The sequence below is a fragment of the Podarcis vaucheri genome (assembly GCF_965113315.1).
Source record: "Podarcis vaucheri genome assembly, chromosome: 14".
NCBI lineage: Eukaryota > Metazoa > Chordata > Lepidosauria > Squamata > Lacertidae > Podarcis > Podarcis vaucheri.
The window spans coordinates 4,542,005-4,561,939 of record NC_138752.1 but is presented as its reverse complement, the minus strand read 5'-3'; the positions used below and the strand labels follow the sequence as shown (position 1 = coordinate 4,561,939).

Sequence of the window (19,935 nt, the reverse complement as noted above, 5' to 3'; positions counted from 1 at the left end):
ACTTTTAAAAAAGAAAAACCCTGATTAAATATATACTGCGTATTTATCTTCCATCGTTGTACACCACTGCCGAAATGTGCTGATGTTTGGAGGGATAATTTCAGCAAGTTGTGTACCATATGAGCAATGCCACAAATTTGTGGCTGTCAAAGGCAGGCTGGATACCTGGAACAACTGGAGTCACTAACCTAGGATTTCTGGCGTCAATTTCTAGGGCTTAAGACAGGTTGTGCTTTGTTAATGATGCAAGGCCAGGAAGCCAGGCTCTTGGCATCTATATTAATCCTGCCCAATGAACAGTCTTCATGCTGCCAGCCGGACGTGATGGCCCAACATTGCAGGCGACCCTGGCCTATTCCCAGGCAATGAGGCATGAGGAGCAAAGCATTATGAAAAGACTAGAGTGTAGGGTTGCCAGGTCAGGAGCATCGTAGACCCTGAGATGGCAGGGCTTAAGCTTGAGACCTAGGCTTGTGATGTCACAGGGGTAGCCCTGATGATTCTTCATCTGTGCCCCCTCCCACTATTCAACCCTGGAGGCAGAGGTTAATTGGGAGAGGGGAGAAGGGAGCAGAGGAGAGTAGGCTGCCCCAGAGAGTTGATGGTATAATTGCAGCTAGCTTCTGCCAAGCTGAAACTTGCAAGCTGCATGCAATGCAATAATAATAATAATAATAATAATAATAATAATAATAATAATAATAGCTGGAGATTCAGGTCCTCTCCCTGCTATCAGGAGGGGTCCAGGCAAACTTGGAGACTACCATAAAATCCCATACAAAGGTTCTCCTTTTCAACTAGAGAGCCTTCAGATGTTCTTTAGGATCACCACTCAGTTGAACACCTGCCTCTGGAAGTGAGTGTGTTTGCCTTAGCCTTCCCCAACTAGGTTCCCTCTTGATGTTTTGGAGCACAACTCCCATCACCTCCAGCCAAAATGGAACTTACAGTGCAAAACATATGGAGAGCACCAGTTTGGGAAACGCCAGTTTGACTAAAGGGGCAACGAGTGTAAGTCTTGAGTCCCTGCCGTTTCCTGAAAAAGACCTCAATGGACAACTGCCATAGAAATCTCAGAACCAGTTTTAAATTTATAGGTAGCTGGGGTCTCAAAATGTAACCCAAATGGAAATTCTCCAACCAAGTAGTTACTTATATAATCCGAACATCTGGGAGGTCTCTAGGTTGCCAATTTTTTTCCATTTCTTCACCATCATTGAGATTTTCCACACATTCCGTAGAATTTGGAACTACACACAGTTTCCAATGTCTCGTTAGCTCCATTTTTGTAGCACCTAGTAAGTTCAGAATCATGCCTCTTTTTGTCTGAGTGTTTTAAGGAAAATAACAAGACAGCAAGCTGTATTCTGAAATTAATAAATTAACAAACTCTAATACCCTTGTAGTATGCTATCTGTAGTGTGATCCTTAAGGCGATTGGGAAGTTGTAGACCACTTTGAGAAGGAGGGCTCGATTTTGTGGGAGGTGACTTGGGTGACTGCTTGCAGCAATAAGACTGGGAGTAGTCGACCTGTTTATTCAACTCTTCACTCAAGCGCTAAACAAATAGTACAAGCAGTTAATCTTCGTTCAGAAAGCTGTGTGGCATTAATGCCCATTCATTTACAACATCAATGCCTGTTCAAAGGGGAATGGGCACGTGAGTAATTGTGGTCAGGTAAACACATTCAGATGTGTCATCTTATACAACAAGGGAAAATCATGCGCACAAACCGTGTAGCAAAACTGAAATGGGCTACAGGCAGAGGCGGAACGAGCTGCTCTGGCACCCGGAACGGCGCACATGCTGTGCACCATGGGACAGGGCTAGCGTCCCGGGGGGGGGTGCCGTCTGCGGCAAGCATCCCGGGGGGTGGTGGCGACGATGTCACCCCCCCTCAGGGATGACACCCGGGGCAGACTGCCCCCCTTCCTCCACCACTGGCTACAGGCACAATTAAGAAGAAAATACCCAAGAGCTTAACAAGTGTGTGTGTGGGGGGGTGTCATTTGGTCTTGGGCTGCTGGGAAGGTGGTTGCAGCTGCTGGCAGGCAGGTTCCTCCTGGCCATTTCTATTCAATGCAGAACTACTCCATGCATGGAATAACAAGTTATCAAAGCTGCAATTTTCAAAGCTTACGCAGTCAAATTTCTACTGAGCCTTATATTTCCACACTGCCCATTCCAATAGTCTGTGAAGCGTGCCCATTTCTTTTCTGGTGGGTTTTGGGCCAAATCGAAGATGTCTTTCTTTCTTTCTTTCTTTCTTTCTTTCTTTCTTTCTTGTTCCTTTTAAAGCCCTCAGTGGCTGGGGAACTGCATACTTCAGAGAGCACCTAACCCTGTGGCGCTGGTTGCCAGTTAAAACACAGTCACAAGGGCGGGGCGGGCTTTTGCCAGGGAATGTCACTTTACTTCCCCACATTCACATTCATTATCGGGGGGTGTTGAGGTATAATTACGTTCATTTTAAAATTTGTTTGTAATCCTCCCTGAGCCGTGGAAGCATTTTTTATTTAAATATTATATAATCCCTCTTTTCTGCTGTCGGCAGAGTCACAGCTTCTTTCTAGCGCCAAAAGGAAACCACATTTTTCAAAAATGTGTGCGTCAAAAAGGGTGTGTGTGCATTTGTGTGTGTTTTAAAGTATGTTGCAGAGCTTCCTGCTTCGTTTTGTTCTCTCTTGGGCTGTAAACAAACTGTTTTGACAGCATCCACCTCTTCTCTGTGTGTGTCACTGATTTGTAAATGTATTTCAGCAGCTTAAAAAATCTCTTCCCAGTGCTGTGTTGGTGGGCAGCGGCAGCTCTGGCACTGGGCAACATTCATTTTAAACGGGCATTTGAGAGAGGGTCTCCCTGCCCCCACCTCACCCTGACCCGGCAACTGTCATGGTGCATTGTGGTTTGCAGGCAGCACACTCTGAAAGGGCCGCTGCTTCGTGGTATTTGGTGACAGCCTCTGCAAAATCCAATAATAAAAGGAAGTGGTTTCTATACAGAAAAGAGAAATTTGAGGCTGTCGCTTGCAGTAATGATAATGGTACACGATGGCGTCGTATGCATTACTTTTTCCTGCAAGAGCTGCCCCCAAGTGATTCAACAGCTGAAAGTATCCATGACAGTCTATATTTTTCATTGGTTTGGGGTTTCTTAGAGGAGCAAATTCCCCACTGAATGCATTTCTGCCTCATTTTCTCCCTGCCTATGAAACAGGTGACAGTTGCAGGTGGCCTTGATTTTCCTGGAGTTATGTATTGGCACGCTCCAATCAAAGCCAAGCACATTGGAGCCCCATTGATTTCAATGGGACAAAGGTGAGCAAGTGCTTCGTTTTTTTTGTTTTGTTTTTGTTTGTTTGTTTTTTTTTTTTTTTTGTTTGTTTGTTTGCCTGTCATGGATTCTTTAGCTGAGACTCCAGCATTTCAGAGGGTTGGACTAGATGACCCTTGGGGTCCCTTCCAACTATGATTCCCTTGCGGCATGGCTCACTTGCTTGAGCCAATTTGACTTGCGAGGCCCTAGTGTGGTGTAAGGCAGATCTCTTGAGCAAGCAGGCAGAGGGATGCTGCAGCCTCCCCCCCCCTACCCCCCATCACTGTGTGGTGCTATAATTCTTCTTATGGCTAGTGATAAAAACTGCAATGAACTGATCAAAACAAGGCAATCTTAAACTATCATCTGAGTTCAGCCGGTGCCCCAGTTGCCCATGAAAATGCTGAAGATCCAAAGGCTTCCTTAACGTTCCCCTTATGGGCCAAAGAGCCAAGTCACTTCTCAGTGCACATTTTAAAACTTGAGCTGAAGTCCTGCCTGCCTCTTCAGTGCTGTGAATGGCTGCCATGGCAACATCAAATAAAAGAGGTGTAATGGGTGGAGCCAGGCAAAGATAATTAGCTTTCAGGGTGGGAGGAAGCTGGGGAGCAGGCAAGGAAATTTCCCAGGACAGCCTTCACACAAGCCACAAGGTTATACATCACATGGAAGTGGACCACGAATAGGAAGCAAATGGAAGCAATAGATTTCAGTATAGCAAATTAAGTCTGCCTGTCCTGGAGCGGGGGGTGGGGGTGGCTCACCCATCTCTCTCTGCACTCACCCAAGGAGCCAACAGTGTGACGCGGCAGCTAAAAAAGCCAATGCAATTCTGGGCTGCATCAATAGGAGTATAGCATCTAGATCAAGGGAAGTAATAGTGCCACTGTATTCTGCTCTGGTCAGACCACACCTGGAGTACTGTGTCCAGTTCTGGGCACCACAATTCAAGAAGGACACTGACAAACTGGAACGTGTCCAGAGGAGGGCAACCAAAATGGTCAAAGGCCTGGAAACGATGCCTTATGAGGAATGGCTAAGGGAGCTGGGCATGTTTAGCCTGGAGAAGAGGAGGTTAAGGGGTGATATGATAGCCATGTTCAAATATATAAAAGGATGTCACATAGAGGAGGGAGAAAGGTTGTTTTCTGCTGCTCCGGAGAAGCGGACACGGAGCAATGGATCCAAACTACAAGAAAGAAGATTCCACCTAAACATTAGGAAGAACTTCCTGACAGTAAGAGCTGTTCGACAGTGGAATTTGCTGCCAAGGAGTGTGGTGGAGTCTCCTACTTTGGAGGTCTTTAAGCAGAGGCTTGACAACCATATGTCAGGAGTGCTCTGATGGTGTTTCCTGCTTGGCAGGGGGTTGGACTCGATGGCCCTTGTGGTCTCTTCCAACTCTATGATTCTATGATTCTATGATTCTATGAAAACAGAGCTGGAGAGATGTGTGACTCCAGGCGGGTGTGTGACCTGGTCTCAAGGGCTGCATTGGACCTTGGGACTGAGGTTACGCATCCCTGAGCTAGAAGAACTTCTCTTCCTGGCCAGAGACCATCTCTGCCTCCTCCCCTTACCCTGCCCTGTCCCATCAGCCATCACTCTGAGATCCTTGGAAGAACGGTGCAAAAAGGTACCGAAACTGAATGGAGGTTCTTTGTTACCCTTCTGCTAATAGTGTGGGTATGTGAAAGCAAACCAGGCCTATGGATTTAAAGGGAGGTGATGCACCGATAAAAGTTTGCATAGATAGTGTATGTATATGACTCTTTGAAATGTTCCTCCTAAGACCTGACATAATGGGCGTTCTCTTGAACCAGATGGGACAACCTGTTTTCTCCAGCTCTGCTCCTCTTGAAACTGGGCATCACTTAGGTGTGGGCATGAGAGCTACAGGGACGTCTATCTTTGTGAAGTTTAACATGAATAAGCAGGCGGCAATGAGTTCTGGAGGAATTCATCAGGGTTCTGTTCTGGGTTTTCCAGTTCCTCTCTGCCTCAGTCCAGCCTCCTTCACAGGGTTGTTGTGAGGGTAAAATGGGCAGGAGGAGAAGAATTTTTGCCACCTCAAGCTTCTTTGGAGGAAAATCAGGGTATAAATCAGAGTTTAAAGCAGGTGGTACCACCCCCTGGGGTGCTGTGGGATTACCTAGGGGGGTGCGCTAAGAGGTAAAGGGGTGACTGGGGGGTGCTGGAGGTAAATGATTTTCAGACTTTGAAAAGCTGGTATCACTGGATCAAGTCAATCAATTCTGATGAATTGATTAAACTGAATAGTTTTAATTGGATTTTGAATCCATGTTACAATTGTCACTGTTTCCAATTTTATTGTGCCCTTGTCTTCCTTAGTGTATCATGCAAACCCCTATTCTGAATAATGCATTTATTAGAGTAGGATGGGGGCACTCAGCATGAGCTTATGGAACCAAGGGAGTAGTTGCCCCCCCCCAAAAAAATTGAGAACCACTGATGGTAAACAAGGGAAGTAATAGTAGTTAAGCACAAACCACATACTGGGTCACTAACCCCCCCCCCCTTTTTTTGAGGGCCTTGCAGGCTGGGGAAGGGAATGTTACTTGCAAATCATGGTACTAGTCCTCCAGCATATTAGCATTTTCAATGGGAATGGAAGTTCTTCATTGACAAAGAGAATGCCTGGAGGGTTTACTGAAATCTCAGAAGAACAGGCTCTGTCTCAGGGAGCAGCACAAGAGCTGTTGGATGCGCAGGTGGGTTCCCAGAGGAGATGCCAAGGAGAACTAGGGACCTTCTTCCTGTCCCCTTCCTTGTAGCTTATGATATCATGATTTGCAAATGCATCATTCCTCTTGAAGGTAGTGTTTAGCCTTTGGCCACCCTAATCATCAATCCTAAACAGCATGAGGCAGGCATATTTTTTGTTTGGATGGTGGACGTCAATCTTAATAACACAGCCCCACCCACTTAATTGGAGAGTGACTTTGGAGGGCAGACACACGCCCTTCAGGGAGGTTCATCAGCAACCTCATTTGGTTATGTAACACATCCAGATTCCCAGGAATTATTCAATGTCATGAACTCTGTCCACAAATGTCTTCCTCAACCCTTTGTCTTTTCTGCTGCTCAGACTATAACTATGCATATCAAAAACCAAGAGCAAACGAAGGAGCTTTTTGCCCCATAGGTGACTGAAGCTGCACAAATTCTCCCCCTGCAGAGTTAACTGTGCGAGGATAGAATCTAATGTGGGTTGCAGGTCCATTTGCTTTCTGGGGAGCAGTTCTGGAAGGGAGGTGACAGGAAGCGCCTCTGAGAGGGTAGGTCTTCTTCAGAGGGTGGATCACCATCCCCTAAGCCCCTACGACCCTCACTGGGATCAAACACCTCTTGGGGTTCAGAATCTGCAACTCTCACCTTGCTGGGAACGCTACCCAGGGTCCTCCAGATCTATTTATCCAAGCTCCTCCCACTCCTCCTCAGGGTCCCTCCACCTGCCGCATGACCCCTCCTTAGGCCTCATGGCAACCAGGAAGTGGGACTGGGAGGAGGTGGGGCCTAGGCTGGCGCATTCCTTCACACCCACTCATGTACAGGGAGGGAACGGGGTGGGAGGTCCAGAAAGTTGCTAATGGCACAATTCTATCCATGTCTGCTCAGAAGTAGTTCATGTTGATTTTAATTAGGTATACTCCTAACTAAAGAGTTGCAGCCTTTGTGTTACTTACTATACATTCAAGAAAATATCAATTAACCATTTATTTATTTCCCTCTCGTCATATAGAGGGCCTCAGAGCAAGTCAGAATAAGAAGAATTAAAATATTAGAGGGGGACAGAAAGCCACAAGAACAGATAAAACAATAAAAAAACCAAATAAAAACTTAAATTGTTCGGCAAAGGATTTTGCTGCATAGTGATGATTTTATTGGTTTTGCAAAGGTCTCATCTTCTCAGCTGTATTTCAGTTGTATTAGTAGAGTAAGGAGGGAGGATAACCACCCAAAATAAGCTATGAAAAGGTCAAGAAAGCAGGATGGACTTCAGCAGATACCTAATAGGTAATAAATTTAATGCACAATGGAATACAACACTTATTTTCCTTTCTTACATGAGGCGTCCACTCATCTACCATCCCAGTTTACCCACCCAGTCTTTGCATACTTAGCTTCAGCATCTATGCAGTGGTAGTAGATCCTGGACCAGTTCACTTGAGCTATGATCAGGTGACCATGAGCAGCTGATTGGTCCCCAAGCCCATAAAAACCAAAGTGTTCCCCTTTCCAGATGCTCTCAATTCCTTTGATGCCAGTTGCCAGCAGGGCTTCTGAATTGTGAATCCAAGTTCATGCTTTGCTAAGTCGCCTCCCTACGCCAGTGGTGCTGGTGAAGGGGTTGGGGGGCAAGAGAGAGAGGTGGGCAGCCTTCAGCCCAATCCCCGCAGAGCATATCTGCTCAAGATAACCTCTTCATTATACGGGAGCATCTCCCATGGCTCCTTATCCATTGTGACCTGACCCTTATATTTCATGGCATGGAAGGTGATGTGGAGAAAGATGTCATAATGTTTCTCTATTCCCTGACAAGCCTTTGAGTAGCCCTGTCAACAGTGATTTGGGGCTGAGCTGAAATAATCAAGAACGAAGTGTCTGCATGACACATCCTTGAAGGATTCTTGCCAGTAATAGAATGGGGATGCTAATGAGTTTCCAGCCACATTTTTTTTAAAACCAAAAATATTCTAATCAAGCAAGAAGAAGTGATTAAGGTCTCTTTCACATCCACACTCCTTAATCTTACCTAGTTTATGTGTTGTGCTGAAGCAACTTCTATGGCCTAGGGCCGCCTTCCCTAACCTGGAGCTGTTCCAGATGTTTTGGGCTACCATTTGCATCATCTCTGACCCTTGGTTATGCGAGGGAGGCCTAATGGGAGCTGAAGATCAATGCATCTGGAGGCCACTGGGTTGGGGGTAGTTTCTGTAGGGTCTGCTGGCATCAAGAAATTTTAATCCAAATTTCAAGGCAGCTGTTTTCTTGAGGAAGCCAGGATGCCCCCTCTGGGGCACTGAGCAGCTCACATGAGGGTATCAGCCCCTTTGACCAGCTTTTATTGCTGGCTGCCTATCCGTTCATTCATTCCATCTCTAAATTGCCCATTGGCCCAAGTCCTCTGGGAGATTTGCAACAGTAAAACACAAAGACAATTCAGTTGGCAAAAAATACGCAAGAGCTCAGCGTCAAAAAAACAGTGTCAGAAAAATACAGCCAAAACTTTCTTGGAAGTTGTAACCACTTGTCATGATGGCATCACTATGGTGTATGCTTTGGGGTGGGACACCCCAGCTCAGTGGTGCCTCCTCAGCACACTGAAAACCCCAGGTTTGATTCCTGGCATGTCTGGTTGGAAGGATCAGGAAGCAGGGTGAAGGGAAAGGCCTTCTGACACAGATCCTAGAGAGGTCCTTAGTTGATAGGTAGATGGTCAGTCATAGCTGGGATGTGTGTGAGCACCAAGGAATCAGGAAAGCTCCTTCCTCCCTAACTTTTGTCAAACCCAATGGGCCTTTAAACGATTATTAATATTATTAGCAGTATTAATTGGGGAAGGGCCATAGCTCAGCAGAGCAGGTCCCAGCTTCAATCCCCAATGACACATCCGGGTAGTGCTGGCAAAGACTGCATCTCTGGGGAGCTGCTGCCAATCAGTGTGGACAATCTTTACCTAGATGGATCAATGCTCTGCTTCAGTATAAGGCAGTTTCATGTGTTCCTAGGAATCCCCACTTGGATAAAGCTCACTGTGTGTGACCTTGGACCAGTCCTGCCTCCCTGCCTAACTTTCCTCACAGGTTTATTGTGGGGATCAAATGAGAAGAACCACCTATGCTGCCACCTTGAGCTCCGTGGAGAAAAGGGGGGACTACAAATGCAATAAATAAATAAATTATCTGGGTGTTAAAAGTGAGCTTGGATAAATGCCAAATATTAGAAACTATTTTCAGCCTTTTCTGAATATTTATTTTCAGTAAAGCATATGTATGCTCAGCAGGAGTGAGGAATCTGCTGCTGGTCAGACAATGTCCACTTGGGCAAACGCTGCCCCGTAAAAGCTGCCACTTTGCGTGTGAGAGGGAAATCCATTATTGATGTGTGGCATGACTGGATAGAAATGTCAATAGTTATTTTAAAAAGTATTTCATAACACATGCACACAAACAAAAATTGATTATTTTGCTTGTCCACATTCCTACAGAGGAAAGAACTGTTTCCGTATTTTCTCTGTATTTCTCAGAACCAATACAGCTGAACTCCTCCAACTGTACTTTAGAAGAGCTTTAGGTAAAGGTAAAGGGGCCTCTGACCATTAGGTCCAGTCGTGACCGACTCTGGGGTTGCGGCGCTCATCTCACTTTATTGGCCGAGGGAGCCGGCGTACAGCTTCCGGGTTATGTGGCCAGCATGACTAAGCCGCTTCTGGCGAACCAGAGCAGCACACGGAAATGCTGTTTACCTTCCGCCGGAGCAGTACCTATTTATCTACTTGCACTTTGATGTGCTTTCAAACTGCTAGGTTGGCAGGAGCTGGGACCAAGCAACGGGAGCTCACCCCGTCACGGGGATTCAAACTGCCGACCTTCTGATCGGCAAGTCCTAGGGTCTGTGGTTTAACCCACAGCGCCACCCGCGTCCCTAAATTACAATTACAACATTATAAATTATTGCATTGGAAATTATAGCATTGGAAATTATAGAATTGTAGAGTTGGAAGGTACCCCATAGAGTCATCTAGTGTAGTCCCTGTATTGCAATGCAAATTGTTGTAACCCACCCTGGGACCTGCTGGTGAAGGGCAGACAATAAATAATAATACACAGGTAGCATTTTTCAGTACATTTCAGGGCTTGCTAAATACATTTTTGTGTTCATCTGGGAACTGCTTTCCCCAGAACTAGTGAACATCCTCAAGACCCTGATATCACTGCACTTCTGCCCCTAATTTTATCAGCACCAGTCTTCTCAGCTAGCTGAATCCAGGAGAACTGCCTCCTGCGTTTCCCTGAACTGAATGCTGTTGGCCCCTGAGGCCTCCTTGTGCTCCTCTTTGGGGACGCCTGCAGCTCTAGCTGGTGGCCTGTTGGAGAATCTTTGCTACACTGGAAGCTTGCTCCAGTGCTGCTAACAAATGATACAATCGGTGCTTTTTTCCCTATAACAAAGGTGCAGGAACGCTACCATGCCCCTCCTGCTTCCTCGCCAGTGGAAGAGGGAGGGCTGCTCTGTGGACACGCAGAGCTAATGTGTGGAGAAGCTTCTTCCCTGCACATCTGCTCTGCAAGCTGCCCTGTCCCTCCTGCTTGCATGCACAAGTTGGAGAGGCAGGGCAGCTTGCAGAGTTGACACACAGGAAGGTTTCTTCCCACAAGTCATCTGTTAGCCTGGGTGGCTGAAGAGCCTCTTTAAAGCCCTCCGGTGCCTTTGGGTCATGAAAAGACCCTCTCCAGAGCCCATAGAGGTTGTCTTCTTTGTGCTCCGGGTAGAGTCTTCTCGTGAGCCAGAGGCATGGTGTGGGGAAAGGTGCCGGAACTGTTTTTCGATGTATTCTGGCTAAAAAAAAGCCCTGGATACAATACTGTGGCAGAAAGGATAATCTGCCATCTGCACAGTGGCGTCCTAAGCACCATGGAATGTTCAACAATGGATGGCTAATCAGTTGACCCTCGCAGGAACTCAAAGCCAAGGCAACATTGCATTCCTCCCTAAGGGATGTTTGTTTGTTTTCTTGCTTGTTTAAAAAGCAAGCAAAAAAACTCTGGGTCCTGCTTTGTGGGTGAGGTGGGAGCTATAAAGCTCTAATGGTCAAGAGCAGGCACCATATTGTCCACTTAAAATGCTGGTGGCAGTATCTTCTTTAGATATACTGTACCTCTGGGGTGTGTATGCATTTGCATCTATCGGAGACTGACTGCCACAAACAGCCCACTGCATCAGATGTCATCCCTGATTACCATTTTCTTCATCCGGGCTGGAAACAAACACTGATCAATAATAATTCAAGGCTATGTACCTTAAGGTTAAACATCTGACAATCAGAGAAGACTTAATGGGCTGTGACACCGCTCAAACCAATGGCCTGACATGCCTTGCCATGTCATAAGGATATGCGGAGGGTGAGCTAACCCTGCATTAAAATACATGAAGCCAGTCTCTCTCTCTCTTTCTCTCCCCCCCCCATACACCCCTTCTGAATCTAAAGTTCGTTGTCTTGGTGTGTCTAAATGTAAGGGCACTGCATTGCTGAGCTATTGCAAAGCAACCATAGGCTCATAGTGGTGGAGACATTAGGCATCGTGTCCACATACACCATGCCCCCCCCAACCCTTTTAACTGCAAATTGACCCTTCATATTATTTCTGCAGTCCTGGACTGATGATAATCTAATCCATTTTCCAGGGCGGAATTTTATAACCCACTAAAGCAAACACAGACCACTCACTGCCCCTGTTGGGCTTCCTTGTACACTGCATGGTATCTTACAGATGCTTAGATCAGCTTTCGACTGGGGTTCTCTGGATGTTCTTGGACTACAACTCTGAACTGACCCAGGCAGCACAACCAATGGTCAGGGACAGTGAGAGTTATAGCCCAACACTGGGAGGGTCACCAGGTTCCCCATCCCTGATTTAGGGCTCACCCACACTTACCTTTCACCCTACAATCTTTAAAGCTGAATCGGAACAAATGGCAATTTGTGTTTTCCATGGGTTGCCATTTGCTCCGATTCAGCAGTAAAGAGCAGGTTTTTGTGGGGGGGATCTTCAGGGCAAAAAGAAGAAGAAAAGGTATTGGACACGGTGCTTTTAAGCACAGATATGTGCCTGGAAATGTGGCACAAAGGGAGGTCTGGATGACTCCTTAAAGGAATAAATGCAGGCCTGGAAAACGAAAGAGGCCATTGGAATGATGTGGGGTGAGTTGGAGGTAGGGGGATAGCTACATATCAGAATATAGTGCTTATGGAAATATGTAACAATCATTACTTAGCACCAGGGCTTTTTTCATCTGGAACTCACTGGAGCTCAGTTCTGGCACCTCTCGGGTAAAAGTGGCATTGTCATTGGAAGAAAACAAGGGAGGCAATCATGGGAGCTGGTAGTGCAACATCTGGGGGGCATTTCATACATTTTATGAAATAAAGAAGATAATGAAATGCTCTCAAGATACAGGGCAGAAGTCCCTTCCTGAACACTTCTGCTGCCTGATATCCTTTTACCCGAAGATGATACTAGGGATGCTGCTTGGGACCTTCTGCATAGAAAGCATTAATTGAATTATAGTCTTTGCCAAGGTGATTATTTTTCTTCTGCTGGAACTCACTCAGGTGGGCACCAGTGCCATTCCAGGAAAACAAGGGAGGTGTTCATGGTGAGTTCCAGCAAACTCTCCTTCTAGAAAAATGGCACTGCTTGGCACTGCAGAAAAAGCAATATCTATAAGCAGCGGGTTTTCATATATAGGTCTTTGTCTTTGACATGCAGCCCTTCCTTTCTTATGGCTGCCTCTTTGTGGTTTTGCTTTAAAATATATATCGGTTTTTGTGGGCTGATAGTGTCACTGAGCCACATAAAAACCAAGGCAGTTGATCATTCATTCTGGTGCTCTGCTGGTTCATCTTGTGAGAGTCTCTCACTTCCCATTACCAGAGCAAGGTTAAGCAGAAGATAAAGGTCTTCCTAATACATTCCCCTCACCCTCAGGCAGATATTAATAGCTTTTTGATTTGGATGCATCTCTGAAGAATTAAAATAGGAGGAAAGCCACCTCTGCAGAGAGTGGGATCCCCCCAGATTTGACCTGCTCACCTCAGTCTCTCACCTCTTAACCACACAACACTTCAAACCAATTAAAGAGAAGGAAAAGGAAACATCACAGAAGAGATAAAACACAGCTAGATTCCTACTAGGCAAACTTCTAGAGTCCTGCCCAATATGCTTCAGTCAGAGCTTCAGATTATACACTTTCTTGTTTTTCAGTTGGTCATCTTTTCTTTTTTAATGGTGCACTTAGTCCTTACAATAAATAATGCAAACAGTAATATATTAAACTCATTTTATTATTATTTTGCTATATATGTTTGGATACCACTGGATGCCATTGAATCAAGCTAGCAGACCAAACTGGTCAAAACAACACTGATTTGGAACTTCTTAAGATGTTGTCATCAAATTTGGCATAGTGGCTCCTGCGATCAAGAAACAAGTTTTCATCTATGTTTAGCTACAATTGGATGACACTTTGAATCAAGATGGCATACTAAACCTATCCAAATGTCACTGATTTTGACTTATTTGAATTGCATAACATCTGCATATCATAATCTCCTCCTCACTGTCAGGAACCATCATGACAGATGTGGTAGCGATATCTTAAGAGGTGTCCAAATGTATCAATAACAAGCAGAAAGACAGTCAAACAACTTTCCAAAATAAATAGATATCTATAATCCATATAATCCACTCCCCTTCGCAGAACTGGTAAACTCCTGCGCACATCTTTAAACCTTTGCTCTGTTGTCTCCTTCATATTTAAGAGAAGAAAAATGTGGATTTTCCTGGTGGGGGGGGCAGCTCACAAGGTAACCAGACAGGGAGCTTTTTGCTCCTTTTCTTTTCCCCTCCTTCTTTTCATTCTTTCTCCATTATGTAAGCACTTGCCAAAAGTAAAATACAGTTTCCGAGACCAGAACATCTGCAGTTCATTCAGTTTAAATGTAATAATTATTGCTTTCGTCTCCCACAAGGCCAGCAAAATGCAACTAAACACAATAACCAAATACGAGAGAAAATTCTGCAAAAGGCTTCCCGTTCCTTTGTGGAAGACATGCCCTTCAGCATGGAGGCCCTACTTCCCGTTCCCAGATGCAAGAGCTGTGCTTGCAGGAGTGCCATTCTCAGAGACACTCTTCTTCTTAAACAGCTTGCAAGTATAAGTAGGGCTGGTTCCATATGTTGTGGGCCATTCATATGCAGCCACGGGAAACAGATGGGCCTGCGCTTATCCGCTCTTAGATATACATGCCACAAACATAATGACACATCCATGTACTCTTTCCCACTCAACATATAATAGACAAACACCATGTAACAACACGGGGACGCGGGTGGTGCTGTGGGTTAAACCACAGAGCCTAGGACTTGCCAATCAGAAGGTCGGCAGTTCGAATCCCCGTGACAGGGTGAGCTCCTATTGCTCAGTCCCTGCTCCTGCCCGCCTAGCAGTTCAAAAGCACATCAAAGTGCAGGTAGATAAATAGGTACCGCTCCGGCGGGAAGGTAAACGGCGTTTCCGTGCGCTGCTCTGGTTCGCCAGAAGCGGCTTAGTCATGCCAGCCACATGACCCGGAAGCTGGACGCCGGCTCCCTCGGCCCATAAAGTGAGATGAGCGCCAGAACCCCAGAGTCGGTCACGACTGGACCTAATGGTCAGGGGTCCCGTTACCTTTACCTTTATGTAACAACACAGCAGAGACACAATACTCAGTTTTGTAAGTGCAGAGGGCAAGAGACAGGCACCCTCTGCACACCCCCTCACCCAGCAACACTGCGCTCTGTCCAAGCTCTGTGTGGCAAGACCACATGTTGGCCTATTCACATGCCAACAGCATAGCAGCAGAATCAGAAGTGGAAGGTCCCTTCATCATAGTCACACCCACATGCCTTGTAAAATTATTCAATAATCTTGCAGTTATACAATAATAATAATTAGGAATGCATTATAACCATCAGTGCAGATCTTCATGTGTTGCCTTTCAAGTAACAACTTGAGGAACATTCTCTTGAAACGGAAGCAGCCCTTGCATTTTCAGTGTTCTTGAATGCTTAGCTTTGGCACATGTAGAACAACTCCTTCTTGGTGTTTTCCTTATGTGCCATCTGCAGAGTGACCCTAGGAGCCGATCCTCTGTGACTGATGGACTGACTGGCTCCAATCAGCACAAAGGGTGGGAAGACTTCTTTGCAGCAGCTAAAAAGCTGATGGGATGGCTCTAGGACACTGGCGATAATGACTCCGGCCCACTACACAGCATCTGCATGTGGGACCAGGAAGCAGGGCGTATGTGTTGAAGGGCGTATGTGTTGAAGGGTGTGTCTTCCATGAAGCCATTTGCAAAAGCAACTGGGGGTCCAGGTGCCTGCATTGCTCACATGTGAATGGTGTGTATGGATGGGCGGATGTGGACAGAGACATACCTACGCTCCCTGTGCCCTTGGCAAGGTGATGTTGGCCGCCCAGAGCAGTGGAGGAGCAGCCTGGGGAGTGCATGGTGGGCAGGCAGATTCCTAGCCACTGCAAGTCAGAGGGGGGAGGTGCAATTTTTGCCCCCAGCCCAGGCCTGCACTCTTGATGAAAGCCAACCAGCCCAGCCCCTAGGCAAACCCCTGGATATTGGTACATAGGGCTGTCCACTGTTTTGTTTATCACAGACTTGAGCTGGGCCTGTGGGTTGGCGCAGTGCTTCAAAACACCTGAAAGCACTGAATAGGTAAAGGAGATGGCTGAGAAGCAGGTGGCCTCCAAAGGTTGTAGCAGGTGCTGGGAAGTCCCACCTTTTCTCACCAAGTGTTGTTCCTTCTCACCCATTTTGGAGCTGGGCCTTGATGCTGAAAACAAGGCCTGAGTGACCCAAGCTGACCACGTGTTGTGGACATCTTTTCAAAGTGTCTTCCATGAGCTTTGCCCAAGTCCCTGTCCAGAGTATAAAATTCTCCACAGGGGAGATGATACAAGAAGCTGAAGGAAAGGGGGTAACTGGGAGGGGGGGGGAGAACTCCTGGTTAGCTCTTCCTATGCCCCAGCTGCCTCCCTCTGCTGGAGGAAAGAGCTGTGTATGCCACATGGACTACCTTGCACCCCCTAGACTAGGCACCTACCCTCATAGAATTGTAGGGTTGCAAGACACCTCAGGGTCACCTGTCCCAAGCCCTGCAATGCAGGAATCTCAAGTACTGTAGATCATATATGACACAGAAATGCCGCCTGGAGGACTGTCACCAGTGCTGAAGCAAGTTTCAACGGCCAACCCACTTGGCTTCCTTATTCCTGCAGAAGAAGTCATGAAGCTGAACTGGGGCCAGTGGCAGCGCCCAAGACTGTGGGAGTGGGGGTCATACACATTCAGTGCAAACGTGCATTGAATGTCAGGGAACTGTCAGGGCTCTTTCTCGCCCCCCCCTGATTCTGTGTGTGTGTGTGTTAAATAGCTTTGAGACTTCAGGGTTGTCACCCTGTGTGACACAAGAGTAAGCCAATACGCTGATGAGGACCCTAAGCCCATTTCCCCGAAAGTAATCTCGCTGCCTGGCCTTCCAGCTGGGGTTCTGCGCAGCTCAATCAGACGAAGGTTAATGTTTAACAAAATGTTTTAGGATTATTTTTAAGCGTCTAAAACAACCATTATAAAGGACTGCTGCGAGAAATCGCCTTCCCTTCCATTGCAAGGAGTCTGGCAACACGCGCAGACGCCCCTCGCAGGCGGCCCCAAACTGCTAACTCTTTCCCGGGGGGATCCCCGCGTTGCGGCGCCCGCTGCCTCGGGAGAAAGTGGCCCCGAAGTCCGCGGCGCTTAGTGCGCCTCCCCCTCCCCCGCGGATCGGGCCCCAGCAGGAGGAGGCGGCGCCGGCTGCGGGATGGCGGGCGGGCGGGCCGGAGCAGCGTCCGCCCCGCCGGTCCCCCGCCCCACCTCCAGCGGCAGCCGGGGCGGGGGGGCCGGGCCGGTCACATGGCGCCTCAGCTGGGCCGAGGCGCGCCGGAGGAGGCGGAGGCTGCTGCTGCTGCCGCTGCGGAGAGGGCCGGTCGGGGCTGCTGGCAGGCGCTGCTGACGAGGCGGACGGAGCCCCGCGAGCCCCGAGCGCGCAGCCGCCGCCGCCAAATGCTGTGCTTGGTGATCGCCGCGATGAAAGGTGAGCCGCGCGGCGGCGCCCGATCCGCCCGGGACCCGCCAGGAAAGCGGCGCTCTCGGCAGCCCAGGCGCTTCCGCGCGCGGTCCGGCTCCCGCCGCTGCCGGGTCGGTGCCTGCGGGCGGGCGGGCGGGCGCTGGGTGGGGGCGCGTGAGGGGGCGATCCGGGCGCCAGGACGGGGCGGGGGAGAGGCGAATCCGAAAGGGCTCTTTGGCGTTACGTAAAGTGACCGCTCGGAATCTACCTCCCAAAGTTGCCCCCGTCGTCGCATGACGCCCCTTGGCTCGGGGTGCAAGCCTCTTGGCGGAAACGTCGGAAGGGGCTCCGGCCCGCTCGAGCTGACCTCGGGGCAGGTGCCCCGTCCTGGAGAGGGCCGGTCTGCCCTTGGCAGTGAGTCTGCTTCATTTTGTGTGTCTTTGTGTGCCACTAACCCAGTTGTGGTCTGAAGTCTGCAGAGTGCTGGACTTGACATGCCACATGGACCCCCCCCCAACTTTCCAGACATAGACTCTGCACGGTAAGAGAGGACACTTGAGCTAGAAGGACCTGTAACTTATTTATTCTTCAAAGTCTGAAGTCTTTAAAACGTGATTTTTAGATGTGATCATTGCCTATTGTTAAATATTGAGGGGAATGCATAGCTTCAGAAACATTCTCCTCGCCCAGAACAGACAGAATATTGAATTGAGGAGAAACTTTGAAGCCCATGTTATTTCTGTGGGGCGGTGATGGAGAGGGACCCCAGAGGCATGTGTCCAACTGCAGAGTAACAAGTTCTCCTCTCAGCCCTACATGCTTGTGGTTCCCTTCCATTTCCCTCATATTTTACGTCCCCACCATGAGGTTGGGTTTGGATTTGAAAATGACTGATAGGACCCAGAACTGGCCAGATGATCTATTTTGCGGTGCAGCAATCCTGTGCATGTTTACTTGGATATAAATCTCACTGTTTTCAGTGGGGCTTATTCCCAGGAAACAGGGCATAGGGCTGCAGCCTCAGTGGACCAGCGGATGTGGCAGAAAGTGGGCAAGCTTTGGGGTTGCACGGAACTCTTTGTCGCCTGAAAATGATAGCAGGAAACTGAACTGGGGCTGAATGAAAGTGTTTGAGGATAACTACCTTAAGCTGGGGAAAGGAGATGTTAGGCTAAGGAGAATTGTGACTGACAGCTGTGAGCAAAACCCTTTGCATGCCGGTCAAAAAAACCATTAATCCAAAATGCCGTCTTCTGTGCTGTTTGGTAATAGTCAGGCATAATCCGCACTAACCCCGTGTTCTCCACAGTGTCCGTTCCCCAGCTATAAAGCTTATCAGTTGTTGTCAATTGCTGTGTTGATTTTGTTTCCAGTGTGAGAGAGTCTTTACACTTATTATATTTTATTGTTCTGAATTCAGCTCAGCCAAGACATCTGTCAAAGGTCAGCCTTTGTGGCTCTGCAGGATCTCTTGTTATTCAAAGGCAAGAAGGCAATTTATGCTCTCCCCACAAACTTAAATGGAAAGAGATTACTTTCAACCCCTCCTCTGTAGCACAGGTTCAGCGTAACATTGACTAAAGTTGCACAGGGGACATGGATGAGGCTGTGTTACTCATGTCTGGTCTCTAAAATGTGATTTATCCCATTTGGCAGGACTTCTACAAAGTCTCTGGAATTCTGCTATGAAAAGCCAGCACAGGCAAAAAGAGTCGGTTTTTAGAATCATATCCATTTTTAAAAGAGGAGCTAAAAGGAAGAACTGGATTGACCTTCCTTGATTGGATCATGGAAAATCAGAGGTTTTTAAAATCCCAGTCAGTGTCTGTCCTCAGTTGCCTTGGTTTCAAGAAAACCAGCGGAAGGCTTGTGTTATTGTCTGTGTGAGAAAGAAATGCAAAACTTTTTGTGGAATGTTTTCAATTAGCTCTTCTGCAGTATAAGAAAGTGATTTTGCAATTTCGCATAGTTAAAATATAACTAAATTGAAATAATGTGACCATCTTGATAGTGAATTTTGTAGAAATACCATATACCTTATTATCAAGTAACACAATTTTCATGGTGTTGTTTCTCTGAAAAGAATACACAGTCTGGATTTCTCTTTCTGACTAGGGCACTTAATGATGGGGCTGTGGTGTGTTTTTTCATGACGATTCTTCTGAAAACAGATTGGTATATTTGTTGCTTTTTTATGAAGCAAAGCACTAAATGAACACTGTTAACATTCCATTAAAGTCTAGTTTGGCCTATACATTTTTTGTCATTGGGTGTAGGAGAAGTTTGATCAGCCGAAAGAGAGGCACTGCAGTCATTATTAGAACCCTGGATCTGGTTTCCTGGAAAGGGTGGAATCAAGATGCAAACCAGTATAAATATGGCACAGAGTAGTTATTTTAAGTCTTATTTTGTTGCATAAGTTTAAGAAGTGTATCTCAATGTGTATCCTGCTTGTATCCCAGAGCAAATGCAACAAGAAATTACAAAACAAATTGATAGTCTCTTTTTAGCAGTGCAGCCCAAACTTCTGCATGTCTACTTGGGTGTAAAACCTATTGAGTTCAGTAGGACTTACTCCTAGGCAAATCCATCTGGTACCAAGTTCCACTAAACACAACATGCCTAGGATTTGTCATTAGACAAGCTCTTACACAATTCTAATTTATAAATTAAGGTCAATAATGTTTTTTAAAGATCTCCTGGTATTG

The 19,935-nt window shown here is 47.0% G+C and overlaps 1 protein-coding gene across 5 annotated transcripts in view; it reads left to right on the top strand.

Moving 5' to 3' along the window:
* RORA (RAR related orphan receptor A) overlaps positions 1 to 19,935 on the top strand; it is a 375,892-nt gene that overhangs the window by 275,159 nt on the left and 80,798 nt on the right. The window contains exon 1 of one of the 5 annotated variants that reach the window (XM_082198094.1): positions 17,145 to 17,254. The exons of 3 other annotated variants lie outside the window; for them this stretch is intronic. In XM_082198094.1, the coding sequence (XP_082054220.1) occupies positions 17,224 to 17,254 (31 nt within the window). In that variant the 5' untranslated portion in view covers positions 17,145 to 17,223. Of the gene's footprint in view, positions 1 to 17,144; positions 17,255 to 17,482; positions 17,642 to 19,935 lie in introns of those variants that run through there. One more of the 5 variants, XM_082198090.1, reaches the window with a different exon arrangement.